General features: G+C 46.2%; 1 protein-coding gene across 2 annotated transcripts in view; it reads right to left on the bottom strand.

Annotated features, from left to right (window-relative positions):
• Window positions 1-16,329, bottom strand: part of CSMD2 (CUB and Sushi multiple domains 2) — a 563,293-nt gene that overhangs the window by 183,133 nt on the left and 363,831 nt on the right. For both annotated transcript variants that reach the window (XM_037881906.2, XM_043532277.1), the window contains 5 exons: window positions 12,639-12,833; window positions 9,865-10,003; window positions 7,478-7,665; window positions 6,723-6,911; window positions 5,519-5,635 (listed from right to left, as the gene is read on the bottom strand). In XM_037881906.2, coding sequence (XP_037737834.2) covers window positions 5,519-5,635; window positions 6,723-6,911; window positions 7,478-7,665; window positions 9,865-10,003; window positions 12,639-12,833 — 828 coding nt within the window. The remainder of the gene's footprint in view (window positions 1-5,518; window positions 5,636-6,722; window positions 6,912-7,477; window positions 7,666-9,864; window positions 10,004-12,638; window positions 12,834-16,329) is intronic.

Here is a 16,329-nt window from a genome sequence, read left to right as displayed (position 1 = left end):
GCGTTCCTGATGGTTTTAAGCCCTGATGGGCTTAGGAAGTCAACCTGCCCTCGTATAGAGACTGTCCCTCCCAATCTTGGACAGCCTTGGCTTTCAGGAATCATGGCAGCATGCTGAATGTCTTTGGAGAAGCAAGGGCGAGCCTTTTAGAAGGACCAACAACAATGAAGACAATAGGAATTGTGCCGGTTTGACACCAAGACTCTGTTACTTTTCACTGATGCTCACATGTATGGCTGGTGAAACGGAGCAAAAAAGACACTCCACGTGGCCCAGGCTATAGTTTAAATTAATGAAACGGGAGGGTGAGGGACCAATCAGCTCGCTTCCTCCCCCAGCTGACCAATGAGTGACTAGAGCTTCTGGAGGGGGAGGCGCCAGGCCTGCATGCATGCAAGTGCTCCCCTCCCCAGTTCACCTGGGGCCACCGCCAATCTCTGCTGGCCCCACCAAGTTCTGCCCCCCCTTGAGGTGGGGGTGGCATTAGCACCAATGTAAAATAACTGTAGAACCTGGATTATGAAAGAGGCTCAGATAGGGCAATTTGTTTGAAGATGCATTATAAAACAAGGGTTATAGTATTTCATGGCATGACAGAAGTGCTAAGTTTGGACTTAGCCTGGGGCGAGGGAGAGTTTCAAAGAGGATGTAGCGTGGGGGAAAAAAAACCAGTGATCAGAGATGGTGAGATCCTTGATGTTCAGACTAGAAAGTAACACCCCTACGAAAGATCGGAAGATCAAGGCTATTGCAGCAGATGTGAGCAGGAAGACGGAGAGTCTAGGTAAGCCCCAGGCAATGTCTGAGTGAAAGTGAGCCCACCCCACAGGAGAGGAGGCGGGATTGATATGTCACTGAAAAATCATCCATTATAAATATTTCATTGGGGTCAGTGCGAATCAAAGACCCAATCTCAGGGAGTGCAGAGAGAGAAAGGGAAGGGTTGTGCCCTTGGGGGCACCGTGCAGAGTGGAGAGCTGAGAGGGGAAGAGGAAAATGTGCTCGCAAAGCAGGAGGGAGGCCAGAGCCACTACTCTGGCAATGAAATTAAGAGTTTATTGCTGGTGAGAGAGGCCAGACTGACGGCTCCTGAAGAGGACATTTGTGGGAGGTTGGCACAAACCGGGGCAAGGCTAACTGCCTTGGTGCTGTGCCACGGCCCTGAGCTAGGAGTGGCAGCTTAGAGGGAGCAGATGGCAGTTCTGTCTCTCTGGACCGTGAAATCCTTTTCTCTCCACTGAGACAGCCAACACGGGCGCTCAGCTGGCCTGTTGCAATAAGAGTTGGGGAGATGCCCCACAAAAAAGCATGGGACTTTTGCAACTGACTTCCACGGGAGCAGGAGCTGGCTTGAGATTTTCACAACTGATCTCAACAACCCCTTCCTCACCCCAAAACAAGGGATTTCGCCTTAAAAAGGAGGAAAGAGAGGGAATGCAAAAAAAAAAAAAAACAAGGAAAGAGGAATAAAAGCAGGAGAAAACAAAAGACAAAAAGCAAGTGAGCGAGAGAGAAAAGCGAGAGTGGGCGCCGCGTGTCAGCTCTCAAGGAAGGAGACAGAAAGCAAGTCAATAACCTTGCAAGAATCTCAAGATGAAAGTAGCTGCCACTGCAAGTGTTAAATCAGCAGGAGAGGCGTGGGAAAGAAGAGCTCATGAATGGAAGAGCTCATGAATGGATGGTGGTTACGGAAGCACCTCATCAACCAAACAAGGAGTGCTGAAGACAATAAAGAAAGGAGTAGTAAACGTCCAAAGCCGTGGTTTTCAACCTGTGCTCTGCAGACCCCTGGCGGGCCGCAGACTACGTCTAAGATTTCCAAAGGGGGCCCCCACCTCTGTTTGACATTTTTTAGGGGTCTGCAAATAAAAAAAAGATTGAAAACCAGTGATCTAAAGGATGGGGCTTAGCAGGGAGCGTGCATTTAGGAACATTCAGAATAACATGCAGACTGGGACACATTTTACAATCTGGCAGTGCTGTGGGAATGGCGGGACAATGTCCTCTCACACTGTTAGAAATGGCAAGCTGTTCTAGACTGTATGTCACCGGAAAGGTAACTTTCCACGGATTTGCTATGTGGTCTCGGTTTTGACTTGTGACCTGGGGGTATCAGGCTGATCTCATGTATAAGACCTGGCCACTCTGTAGCTATCAGTGCACACAGCCTTAAACTCCTCCTAACCTACATCAGAAAACTTCTCTCCCACTCACAGACACAAGCTGCTTTGTGAAAGACAACACGGAAATAACAACAAAATGTCAGTCACGCATTAGGAAGCGCAATTGCAAAGTAATGGCAAACACGCTATGGAACACAGGAAAAGATCCCTCACTTCAGCATCTTATCAGAAGCTGGACCACCCCCCGAAAGACTCAGTAAATATCCAAGCAGAACCACTGCAAAGCTCCAGCAAGTACAGTTTATTGTGTCTCCAATGTGAGCAATCCCCATGCAAGATGGCACAACAATCTCGAACAGATTCAGAACCCGGCAGCTGGAAACTCCATCAGTTCCCAGGCACGAGTGCTGCCAGTCCAACAATGGGACAATGAAAGCTTGTCAGCTCCCCAATATTGGTACCGAAGAAGATGCTGGACTGAAAGGCACTGGCAGAGCTGTGTATGAGGGGGGTCAAAGCCTGGAACAGCAAGACAATGCTGCAGGTCTGGGCTGGAGTGCATTGGCAGAGCTGTGAGGAAGCTCAGTTCTGGAGTGAGGTATGGACTGAGGTATGCTTTAAAAGCTGTGTTGTGAGCCCAGGACTAGAACAGTAAGGCACGATTCTGAATGGAGATGCTTCAGTAGAGCTCTGAGCAGCCCGAAACTGGAATAGCATGGGGTGCTGCAAGTCCAAATTAAGCTGGCATTGGTCAATAAGTGAGTGTTGCAAAGGGGAACTCATCGCATGCCTGTTGGCAATGCTGGTCACACCAGAGCGGTTAGCATTCTGCCTTTAATGAGCACCAAATTCAACCGCAAGGTTAGAGAACAGATGTTCAGAGATGAGGATGTAACAACAGACAACATTCTGCAATAAGGGGGTGGTGGTACTGAAGTCAGTGAGGCTACATTGGAATAACTAGGAGCAGAATTTGTCCCAATTTCTGCAAGCCTCTTCACTTCCCACCAACCCAAATTCATCCCATCTCAATCTCTGTTACTTTCACCTGGGATCAATCAGCTCCATTGCTTCTTACTGTAGGTAAGAGAGAGGTTGCTGAACAGGGCTGGGAGATCTCCGTGTAATGCCTTATTCTGCAATTTAATGCAGTAAAGCCTAGCAAAAACAGATCATTAAGAAATTGTGCACAGCTTCAATAGAAACAGAATGTATATACAGCACATCACACTCCGGCCTCTGGCTACTTTCTGTTGCCGTTCACAAAATCATTAGATAAAAGGAAAACTTCAGGCACGCTCCCCTTTCCTTGTGTCGGTAAATAAATGCGGCTTGTCTGAACTCCAGGAACAATGAGGGAGTGGACTGGCTGACATAAAAGGTGGCTTGGTGCCAACTTCTTATAACTGGGTTATGTCCTCTGTTGTATCTTCTCCTTTCCCACCCAACTCTAATTTGGTTTCATGTTCTCCCGATTTCCCCTACTAACACAGCAGCATGGCCCCTGCATGCCTAATCCAGGGTGCTGCAGAAATACAGGAAGGGTGACTCAGCGAGGCACAGGGGCAGAGTCCCAAACTGCTGAGTCAAACCCTGACAAGCAAAGTGCCTTTGAATGCAGACAGCCTGCTGGGGCAAGGAGAGAGATTCCACTGCTCGCTGGTATTTATTTCCAGCAGGTTGCTGGTAATTAGCATTGGAGGAAGGATCCTAGCAAGGGAAAAAGGGGAATAAAAAGACAACCCAACACATACATAGTAGCACAGTCTCTCTTCCCTCTGGCCTATAGGCTGTTTTTACACTTTATATTTTCCCATCTGTGGTCAGATACTATTGTGGACACAGTGCTGGGGGGGTACGCGAATTTTAACCGTGAGCCAGATTTTCCAAAGAGCTCAGGCTCCCGCATGCATTGCTGAACCGGCTGTAGCTATGGCAGGACACTTTAGGAGAATTTACAAAAAGAAAGATTAGTATAGACACAGCCCCACAGTTTGAAAATGCAGCTTATCTTGGGCAAGAGATATTCTTTTCTTTGGGGGTCGGGAGCACATCCACCGTCTGCATTACCTCTTACGAGAGGGTGTCAGGTCTCTGTGTTGTGCAGTAGCTTAGCAACAGGATAATGCAACGTCTCTCATCAGAAGAGCTGAATCCAGGGCAGAGTGGATTAATGAAGAGTGGATTGGCATTGCTCAACGGGAGACTTTTCACGCCACATGAAGGCTCCCGAAATGCCCTTTGCTTTTCACTGACACGTTTATATGCTTTAATAAAAATGGGTCTTGCAAAATTGGCTAATGCTAGCTCTCACAGGCTGCTACCTGGTATGAACAGAGGGACATGGTTATATAAGGGATATAAACCTTCCCCCGCAACCCTTAATCCAGGTTGGTTTAGGAAGAAACTTCCTAGTGAGCCAGAGCAGCATGGGTATCAAATCTAATCTCATTTCCAGTAAGACGCTGTCATAAAGTAAACCTAGGCTTGGAGGTAGCTCCTTGCACGCTGGAGCCAGGCACCTGGGGGGCCTGACTCCTGGCCTCCATGTCAATAAGAGGCAGAAGAGTGAACATACATGATGGAATGACAGAGTATTAAGCAGTCGGACCACGATAATACTTTGTATGCATGCCGTGGTTTTCATCCGAGGATCCTGACATGCTTTCAAAAGGTGGCTTTGGTTTTTTGCTCTAGATTGACAGGTTGGGAAGCAGAAGCCCAGAGAATCGGACTAATTTGCCCAAGGTCATGCAATGATTCAGTGGCAGAGCTGGCACTGGAACCCAGGAGTCCTGACTACCAGTCCTTTCTTGTGACCACCAGACATCATTGCTGTCTCTTCTGGAATGGCGATACCACTTCTGAGCAGACATGGGTCTGCTAGGATGTGCCGCAAGGCCACTGAGAATGATTTCACTTCCTTAAACAGATGGACCTGAGCAGTTCAGTTCAGCAAAAAGGAGCTGGACCCAGGGCCCTCTATAATGAGGATCTGTTCAGATATGGCATTCTGCTTCAGGCCATATGGGAGACCAGTACCAGAGGTAAGGTCTACTTATGGATTGGGACTTCACCAAAGCTTGCAGAGCTTGAATGTGAGGGTTTGGGTCCACCTACCTATGTTATTATGCCACCTCTCCCCATTCCAGAGGAAAGACAAGGTGCTTCTGAGAAAGCCTTGGTTGTATTACCCAACCCTCAGAGTCATTCCCATATCACTTTTGCGAGGACTGACGGGAAACAAAAGAGAGAGATACCAACACATGCTGGCTACTTTTGGGTTGCCCTTGTCTCTTCTGCAAGCCAACCATCATCTTTACATGGATGCTGTCCCCCCACTATCCTGCAGCATTGCCTCTTTTCCAAACCACCCTAATCTAAAGGTTTCTCACCTTTGCCGTGAGAAGTTTCTATCACCCAGGTGCAGTTCAAGTTATTGGGGTAGAAATCAGGAAAGCCTGGGGATAAGATGGTGCTGCTGGAGCCGCGGATGTAACCTCCACAAAGAGCTGCAAAAATCAAACATGCTAAAATCAGACAAGCCAACGGAGTGACTGTGAAAAAGGAGACGAGCCAGAGAGAACTAGGCAGGGGTATTTAGGACAGAAAAGGCTCTTCTTCCCTTCCCCTTGGGGAAAATGTGATGAAATCCACACTAAGTACATTTAAAACGTACAAAGGAAATACTTCTCTATGTGGCATGTAGCAGTCAGCCTATGGCACCCACTGAAGGAGGGGACCCATGCTAGCTATAATGGATGACTAATTTTATGACCAGTGATAGTACCCATAGTTACGGCTAATCTAAACTCCTGCATCAGGGCATACACTTGATTATTGCACAGGTCAGGGAAAATAACCCTCCCCATTCCCTATGCATAGCTTTGCAATGTGGCCAATTGCATTACACGTGCCCTCATTTTCTTGCCTCACCTGCACTCTAGGCATTGCCAGAGACAGAATGCCAGAGCCAATGGCCCAATGGCCAAGGATTGAATGGGCCATGGGGATTCAACAACCTGTTTGCTCGCAAAGAAACTGTCCCAGATCAGACCGGGTGCACACTCAGGGGGCAGTATGGGGGAAAGCGTTCTGCTGCTGATACACAGAAAAGTTACAACAGAGACCTTTGTTGTCCAGATCTGTAAATTGGACACCTCTGATGCAAACTAAATTCACCCTAAAACCCATCACCACCAGCCCCTCCAACAAACCACAGATATTCAGAAGGATATTTATTCTTGGTGAACACCAACATGCCTCCCTCCCAGGGGAAACTCTGCTTGTGAAATCACAAATAAGATTCACAGAGTAGGTGCTGTTAAAACTCAACAATCCCTACTCCGGGCCCCTCTGGTACTGTGGTAGCTTCAGTGAAAACTGGAGACACACAGCATCACGATCATTGCCCTGGATACCCGAGGTACTGTGGCATTCCAGTCACTGCAGAGTTTTAATCGTATTGATTGTACATAAAGACCAGCTTGTAGTGCCTTGTGCTTCAGCCATGTGATTCACATCAGCCCGACACAGGACTCTGAGAATTCACCACCCTTGGGTTCCCCTCCTCCAGATGTTCTTTTCCAAAACCCTTACCCTCACAGCTGGGCAGAGGCCTGCTCCACTGGAAGTTGGGCTCACACTCCAGGGCCTCTCCGTCGCTCAGGGTGTAGCCTGAATCACAGCTGAATGTCACCAGAGCTCCCACATAGAAATCGTTCCCATGTCGCTGTCCATTTACGGGGATCCCAGGGTCCAAACAATGGTCTGACTGGAGCTTCACAGCTGCAGCAAAGAAACCATCAGAGATTTAACAGGAGCAACCAGAAGGCGGCTGCACGAGGAGGAGGAATTTCATCATGAACTTTTAAATCACTCCTATGTTATCTGAGAAATGTGCACAAGACCTGGGTTGGCCCCAGTTCTGCTCCCCAGACCCGGATCATCCCTGGGCTGGGAAGCACTCAGACAACATGGTGTTCACTGCCTGGAATGGGCAAGTTTGGTGTCACTCAGCTGTTCAGGAGTGGCAGCGAAAGGGTGGGGCGGGATACCAAGGATTGGTGGGGGTCAGGGCTATCTCCACCAAAGTTCTGACAGCAGCTGCAGCAGGGCTGAAGATTGCCCTTGAACTTCCCAGGACAATGACTGGTGCTGCACCTAGTGGAAGGGCTTCAGCTGGATCCCTCTCAATTTAAACAGGGAGCAGCAGGCGGTTGGGTTTGCAGATTGCAATAGCTTGAGGTCCTCAAAACACTTAGGAGTAACAGCGCTAGCTGCCTGGCAGAATGGAGAAGTAGCTCCAATGGGCCTTTGATTGAGTCCCTTGTGCTGCTAGATAGTACACTTACTTTCATATCGGATCTGAAACCCAATGTCGGAGTGGCTTTTGTCAGTAGAGAAGAGGAGGTAGAGGTAGTTGCTGGTGCTAATGAGGAACTGGGGCACTTGAGTCCCATCATAGACCCCTATCAGCGGGGAGGAATAGGACCTGCCGTCTCGCACTTCCAGGGTGTCGTAATTCACCTCAGTCTTAAACCTGCCAGGGACATAAAGAAATTGGCATTTTCCATGTTATAATTCTGAAAAGACTAATAACAGAGAGGCAACGTGGTCCAGTGCACAGGAGACTGGACTAGGAGTCCTGAGCAAAATTCATGGTTCTACCACTGGCCGGCTGTGTGACCTAGAGCAAGTCATTTCCTTGCTCACCTTTTGTCTGTCTTGTCTATCTAGAAGCTAAGGGTCCGATTTTTAAAGGTATTTAGGCAACTAGGCACTTAACATCCATTGAAGTCAGTGAGTTTTAGGCCCCAAGATACTTTTGAAAATTTCATTAGGCCTTTAAAAATCTGGCCCTACACTTGTTGTGGCAGGAACTGTCTCTTACTATGTGACATGCACTTTGTTGTGTTGATTTAAAGAGATGGTGTGGCTCAGTGGACTGAGCACTGTGCTGGAATTCAAGAGAAATGGCTCAATTCCTGAGTCTACCACAGCGCCATTGTGTCATCTGGAATGAATCAGTTCTTTCTTGTCTTTCTCTGCACCTTTCTTTCCTCTCCCATCTTTGCTCTGTCCTGTGTAAGCTCCTTGGGCCAAGGAGTGACTCCTGCTAGGTGTTTGTGCGGTGCACAGCCCAATAGGGCTTCCAAGTGCTATTGTAATAGAAATAATAATCGTAATATACAGAAGCATGATTATCAGAATGACTGGGAGAAGCAGCAGCCACTATAAGTATCAATTCTATAATCCCAGACATATATGCGCTCAACGGGCCAAACCCCAGTCAATTCCCTCACTGAGCAACATTCCTGTTTGGGGTCAACTGGAATTGCGGCTGGTCAGCCTCTCTGAAATTAGCGACCACTTTGGAAGATTTAGCACTAAAATAAGGGCTTTGATTTAAATCCGTCGTGTGTGAATTTCTCCACGCAGTCCTATCTCAGGGGAGAGACATGTAATGAATGTGCTAAATTCATCCGTGATGTACATGGAGTTAAACCAAACATCTCATTTTTGGAATATGGAAAAAAAAACATTATGAAAATGTTTCCACAGTTCTTCAGACAGTTCTCTGTAATACGTAAGGGAAAAGGAATTTGTTGCAGCCTTTCTGAAGCAAAGTCACGTCCAGAATGTAATGTTTTTTAAAAAATTGTATCCCAGTTATTTCTCTGGCCCTCGTTAACATCATGCGCGAGTACCTCACAGAATGTATTTATCCCTGCAACACCCCTGGAGGTTTTACAGAGAGGAAACTGAGATACAAAGTGACTCATCTTAAGTCACTGTGCTGGAGCACAGAATTGATTCCGGAGTCTCCCAAGTCCCAAGCAACTGTCCTACCCACTGCACCATGCTTCCTCTCGTAAGTTTGAAAATCAGAAACAGCTCAACTTGTTCTTAGCTCTGGCTAAAAATGTAGGTTAGCTCTTATTTTAACCATCCGAACCAGTTGGCTTACTCATCCTCAGTGCTGTCTAGATTTTAGCAAACGGTAGTCAGAGTGCAGAACTGGGAAACAGGAGCCTGATGGTTCATATATGACTGTGACACTGAATCCATTTGCAGCTCTATGACCTCTCGGCCTCAGTTCTCCTATTTGCAAAATGGAGGTAAGAATACTTATTTACCCAGCTGGTAGGGCTGTGGTGAGGATTAGTTCGTAGACAGAAAGGAGAGCTGATTGAAAAAAGGGAAAATATTTCCTTTAAAAAAAAAAAACAAAAAAAAAACCCCTTTCCTGATTTATTCATTTATTTCAATTTCAAAATTTCACATTTTCAGAGGAAGGTGGGGTGGAGGAAGAGATTACCAGCTGTAGAGTTGGTTGAATGACGGGAAAAATATCACAAAAAAAAAAAAGTCCACTGAATGCATCCGATGAAGTGAGCTGTAGCTCACGAAAGCTTATGCTCAAATAAATTGGTTAGTCTCTAAGGTGCCACAAGTACTCCTTTTCTTTTTGCGAATACAGACTAACATGGCTGCTACTCTGAAACCTGACAAAAATACCTGCTCGTTATGCAAATTTTTGAAAAAATGTGCAAAATACATCACCTGACTATAACAGAAAGCTCGTAAGTGCTACTTTGTAGTGCTGGATATAAAGCCTGACGAAGGATCTGTCTGAAGTCAGTGGGAATCTTTCCATTGACTTCAGTGAGCACAGGATCAGACACACAGGCAGTACTAGTTAATAGAAGCCACGCTATTTTTTATCCTCAATGACCACCTGTCAAATGTAATTTTGATGGGATATCCCGGCTGCGCCTCTATCACCCACACACAGTTCAGAGAGTCCTTGTAGAAGCCAGGCCAGCCCGGGGACAGGATCATTCCACTCGGAGAAGTCAGATGGCCACCACATGGAGCTGGGGAAAGAGGACACAGGAATCAGGCGAAAGGTTTTACTCCCTCGAGTTCCCTGCAGACAGTAAGGATGCTGATGTAGGACATGCCAGTTCCTAGACTGGCAGGGTCAGTAATTTATGTTCACAGTGAAGTTAGGGCTCATGAAAGTGGACAGTCTGGGAGGTTGAAATCTACGAATGCAACATTCCCCATGATACTCCCCAACTTACAGGCCTCAAACCTGCCCTGTAGGCATGAGGACAGCTCGGTCTTCACGGCCCAGTTGGGACTTAATGTCTCTCTGTTGTGACAGCCATCAAAGCCTTCAGTCAGTTCCAGCTCTGGCAGCGGCTTTACGAAATGGGCACCAGGGCTGAGACCCAACAAACTCACTTCCCACAGGCCAACAAACAGCTACCAGGCGTTAATGACTCTCAGTCACTAAGGACCAGAGTTACAAAGGTGTTTAGGCACCTACAGATGCAGATTGGGGCCCAGTGGGAATTTAAGAAGTGACTATTTGTGTTAGGTGCTTAATTCCCATGGCTTTCAATGGGTGTTAGCTGCCTAATTTGCTCAGAGGCTTTAGTAAAGCCCACTAGGTGCCTACATGCCTTTGCAAGTCTGACCCCAAGGGCCTGATCCATTGATTTGACAGGGCACTGGACCAGCCCTTCCCAAGCTGTGTCCTAATCAGTGATTCAAAAGCAAAAAATCAGTTTCTCAAAAACATGAGCCATCCAGTGTCTCCCAAACCTCCCACCTGCTGTCCACCTTGTTGGTTTTGTGGGAGAAGATGCTCTTTTTCCAGATATGGACTTCTTGTCTAGTAATTTTTCAGACACCAACCAGTATTTCATGGAGACAAAGTGGGTGAGGTGACGTCTTTTATGGGACTAACTTCCGTTGGTGAGAGAGACAAGCTGTTATTCACTTTTACACATATACTTTTTCCTTTTTAAGAACTAATTAGAAAATTTGCATTTAATTGAGCACATACTGGAGGGCAAGTCAAAGGCAAACCAAGAGATCACGCAGAGAGAAGTACAAGTTAATAGAGCTGGGTTATCAAAGCTTACACAGATAAAAGTCGATAAAAATATAATTTTATTTATATATTTCCCCTCCCCTGACCAGCTAGAGACATGTGCAAAGTTAAACACTCAGGCTCACAAAGGGAACGGAAATACTGAGCCAGCCCCACAAATATTTCATTTGCCAACTCCCTGCAAAAATCAAATAAAAACAAAACAAAAAAAAAGCATTCTCCTACTGAATTACAATCATTCTGGACAGCAAGTACCCTCTTCTCCCTTTAATGGAAAAGACAATAAAGTATCCTCCATGCTATTTGCAGACTGGCATTAAAGCATGGATGGCCAATTGCTGAAATTATTTCTCAGTACTTCAGCACATCTGTAATTCAAACAGTTGCAAATATCACTTCCTGGCATCTCTTCTCTGAGAACAGAGAGGGAAAGAGGCCTTTTAATTTCTAACAAGCTCTTTTCATTTCATTTCTGTTTTCCACACTGGAAACTTTAAAGCACCAGAAGCTGCTTTGAAATCCATATCAGAACCTTTAATTTTATCCCCACTCCCTTTTGTGTGTGTGTGTAGTCACAGACATATTGGCATGGAGCTGTAACTGCAAAACATCCAATTCCAGAGTTCATTATAGGGGTCTGATGTACTACACAGTCACTGATAGACTGAAGATTCATAGACAGGTCTGAATTTCTATAGCAAGAAATTCATTGTTCATTTCACTGCAAAGGCCTTTTGCTTCTTCTATTATTCAAAGAATATATAAGATTTTTGGTCTCAACATTTCCCTTTTTCTTTTCTTTACATCTCACCATGAGACTTGTGGTAAAGAATTTTATTTTTGTTATTAGCAAATCAAAGCTTTTTGTGTTTGTATGTGTGTGTGTGAAGAAAAACACCTGTTGTAGACAGATCTGAACTAATAAAAAATCCCATAATTTATCTGGAAAAAAAAAAAAAGAGTCACAGAATTAATCACTCAGTGATTATTTGGTTTGTTTAAGTTTCTTAGGGAGCTATAGGGTGAAGACAAGAGTCCAATGGTACATAAATCACATCTGGAGCTGGGGATTAGAACCCTGGTCTTTCAGGTCGAAATAACACAAGCTTCTATGTGTGAGACAACAGAAGTCTCCTTTAGGGTCCAGTGCTGCAAAGAATGATGCATAAATTGAACTTTATCCATGGTGTGGTGCCCTTTGATGTCATTGGGGCTCTTCACAGTGAGTAAAGCACGTAAGAAAGCTTTGTAGGATTGGGGCACCGGTGGGAAGTGGTAGTAGCTTCCTTCTCTCTCGGCTGCAGCCACTAGTGGGAGATTTCTCTCTCTCTCTAACACTAACACACACACACCCCATTAAATTGTGTATTTAGGGTTTGATCTTGCAACATGCTAAGCACTCAGGCCCTGTTCTAGCAAAAAATTTCATCTTAAGCACATGAGCAGCCCATGTTCTTCAATGAGATTATCCATGTGCTTAAAGTTAAGCACATGCTTTGCTGGATCAGGGCCAGAGTCAAGTCCTCATGTATTTAATCTCCTAACCAAAACAGACTGTCCCGGCACTAAATCATCCCTGCGGTCGGGGAGGGGATACAGCAATTTACCTTCACATCTCAGCACCGCATTGTTCCAAACCACATTGCCTTCCTTCAAGATGCAGGTGATGGTCTCCGACCCGTGGGTCCGTATGAAGCCCTCATCGCAGAGGAAGGATACGGAGCTGCCTAGCTGGAGGCTGTCGCCGAACCGCTTCCCATTGACGGGCACCCCAGGATCGGGGCATTCATTGTGCCTGAACGCTGCAGGGGGTGACAAGATGGTGGTGAGTCAGCAGCTTCCCTGCCCAACCTCTTGCCCATGTAGAAACAACCAGGTCAGACCCAAATCCAGTATTTTCACTTTCACAGAGCTTCACGGTGCTTGATCCTTCACCACTGAAGGCAACATTGACTTCAGTGGGAGCTGGCCCAAGAAGAGACAGAACAGCACAGGTGGTCAGGTGCTACCCTAAAACTTAGAAGACCAGAGTTCAAGTCCCTGCTCTGCCACAGAATTCATCTGTAACCTTGGGTAAGTCACTTAGCCTCTCTGTGCTGCTTCAGTTCTCCATCTGTACAACAGTGTTAATAGCACTTCCCCACCTCACAGAGACGCTATGAGGATAGTTATGGTAAAGATAATGAAGCAGTCAGATGCTATGGTTATGGGGCCCTCTATGCACCATAGATAGATAGATCAGGTCCCTCAACTGGAGGTGAAGGGTAGAGCTGGTTGAAAAACACAGCATAAGCTTATGCAAAACTTCCCCCTCCTAGACATTTTTGGTCAAAGTTCAAAACAAATTTCAAGCAGCCCTAGTGGAAACAATAATACCATCTAACTTTTACATTGTGCTTCTCAACCATAGATCTCAAAGTGCTTTACAAAGCAGGTCAGTACCATTATCCCCATTTTACAGATGAGGAAACTGAGGCACCAAGAAGGGATTTGACTTGCTCAAGTCACCCAGCAGGTCAGTGGCAGAGCCAGGAACAGAGGCAGGGTCTCCTGAGTCCCAGTCCAGAGCCTCCACCTTACTCTCCCCATGCTGTGGTCTCTGGCAGGCCCTCCCATAGGAAACACCACTTTTTAGCTCCTCGAGCTAAGTAAATCATACAAACACAGTAAGTCTATTCATCAGACTGAAAGCTCTAGAGACTGGAATTTTCGAAGTAGCCCAGGGAGTTAGGAACCCAACTGCCAGTGATTTTTCATGGGATTTGAGTGCCCTGCTCACATGGGCTCTAGGAAATCCCAGCCTAAAATTTTTTGTCCATATGGCAGGTACAGGCTGAGCAGCGGCATTGCAAGCTTCCCCACCAATGTGTCTCAGCCTTGGAATTTCGGGTGAGGGTGTCCAGTTGCCCTGTCCTTTTAGGTTCCCAGCCTCTGCGTCCAGGGATGCCAATGGTGCCAGTGAGGGCCGGCTGCACTGGTGGGTCTCTGAGGTGAAGACTGAGGGCTGGTCTACACTAGAAAGTTAAGTCAACCCAGCTACATCGCTTAGGGGGTCTGAAAAATTCACACCCTTCAGAGACCTAGTTAAGCAGACCTAAGCCCCAGTGTAGACAGCGCAAGGTCAATGGAAGAACCTTCTCTGCCGCTGCAGCAAATGTCTACACTACGGTGCGAGTGCTAGGGCTGCAGCTGTGCCACTGTAGTGTTTGCAGTGTAGACAGAGCCTCCGACGGCAAACGTGTTCCACATAAGCAATGACCAGCTATCAGACAGCAATGACGTGTGCCCTTCTCCAGCCTGTACTGCATTCAAACCAGTTAACTAGGGGCTAACTCTGCCCCATTGCCACTCCCCTGAGCCGTCCATTCTCTCCATACGCACATGGTTTTCATGACTCCTGCATCACCAACACAAACGGTATTTTTCACTTGATAACAACAGGCAGAATTAAGGGTGGCGTTATGGATGAGGCTCTGTTCTGGGACTTCGGGGGTTGAAATCCTGGCCTCCCTGAATCTGAATGACCTTGGGCTAATAACTTCATCTCCCTGTGCCTCGGTTCCTCACCTGCAAAGTGGGGATGATAATTTCTCACCCTCGCAGCGGTGCTGTTAGGACAAAACCACTGACGTTTGAGAGGTGCTGAGATAATACAGGGATGGGAGCTGTGGAAACACCTGCAATAACCCCCTTTACAAATCTTTACTTTTGAAAGATTTGAAATTGCACAAAAACATTGCCTGAGAGAATTTCCCTAAAGCTCCGGAAATGCTACAAAATAAACAGCTAACAAGGGGCATGTGTGCACAGAGGGGCAATAAACTGAGAGAATATGAAAGGTTTGAGGACCTGAGGCTAACACGAAGAGCACTTGAACCATGGTCTGCCATGAAATATCTGACCTCAGTCATTACTGCTATTATAAAATGAAGGAAACAAAGTAATTACCTTTTTATGTGTTGCAAAATTGAAAATGGAATTGCATGTACCCATAGATACAGGGTAGTTTTCAGCACTGGCCTTTACCAGCAGTTAAAAACCAAGGCAATCAACCAGAAAGCAAGAATTTAATCTTAATGTTCCATTAAGTTTAGAATTATGTGTGCCATACCTGAACAAAGTTTCTTCTCTGGTTAGCACCATGTGAAAGGCAGCAGTACCCAGATCAATTGCACACCTATGCTCTTACAAGGGTAATGCCCTTGTCTGTCTGAGTTCTGGACTACATCCGGAGAAATCTTATCGGCACAGCGCTACTACGATCTGTGAAGACCGCTTTGAGTTAAGAAAGGGGGAACATTTAGGTTGAATATCACCGTCTCCACTTCCTTGTGCTCCCCGACTGTCTATTGTATGCATCTGTTGTCCCTTATCAGATCCTTAGGTTGTAAGCTCTTTGGAGGGAGGAAGGGGAGGGCAGGTGTTTTGTTACATGTTTATACAGTGCCTACCACACTGGGGGGTCCTGGTTCATGACTGGGGATCTTAGGTGCTAATGGAACACAAATAAATAACAAGGACGCCCTTGCTAACAGTGGTATCTACTGGACTGTGAAACGTAGAAACTTGGGTTCCATCCCTACATTTTTATCCTCTCAACCAGTGTCAAGGAAGTGAATGGTTGACAGCTTTAGAAAAGATGAAAAGAAAGGGACAAATTCTTTGCTGGTAGAAATGGGCAAAAAGAATTGGAGTTGACAGGATTCATTTACAACAGCAGATAATTTGGCCTACACACCTCTTCATACAGGGAGTAGCCAGCACGTGACTTTCCCGTCCTCAGGAGTTCAGGACAGAAGAGACTTCTGTCGGGGCAGAATGCTGCGGGCCTTGCCCTCAGTTCATCGTTAACAGCAATGCAAAGCAGCACAAGCAGAGGGGCTGGTGTGCCCTTTCTTCTGAAGCACCAAGTATTAGTCACGGCCCCAAGCAGGCCACCCTACCTGAAGAGCCTGATCTGAGGTGGCAAATGAGTTCTCAAGACCTGCATTTTTTTTAAAATGGCTGATTTGCAGTCATCAGCAGGAAAGACGATGAATTTAGCAGTGCCACTAACTGCTGTTATAACTTGAATCATTTATCGCTTCTGCTGAGCAGGTTTAATAAAGTTCTTTGGGACATTACAGGGTAACATGACAGTCAATTGTTATGGTCATTTGCATACACTTGAACATGGAAGGCCTGAATTTATGTAAAGCCAAACATAACCCTGTCTGTTTCCTTCCTTCATTGTGTATAGTGTCTCTCCCACTGTTCCCAGAGGCTCTGCATGCCTCCCAGTGAATAATGATAGCATGG

This window comes from Chelonia mydas, chromosome 19 (genome assembly GCF_015237465.2).
Source record: "Chelonia mydas isolate rCheMyd1 chromosome 19, rCheMyd1.pri.v2, whole genome shotgun sequence".
NCBI lineage: Eukaryota > Metazoa > Chordata > Testudines > Cheloniidae > Chelonia > Chelonia mydas.
Note: the sequence above shows the minus strand (reverse complement) of the source record. Positions and strands in the feature narration are given on the sequence as shown.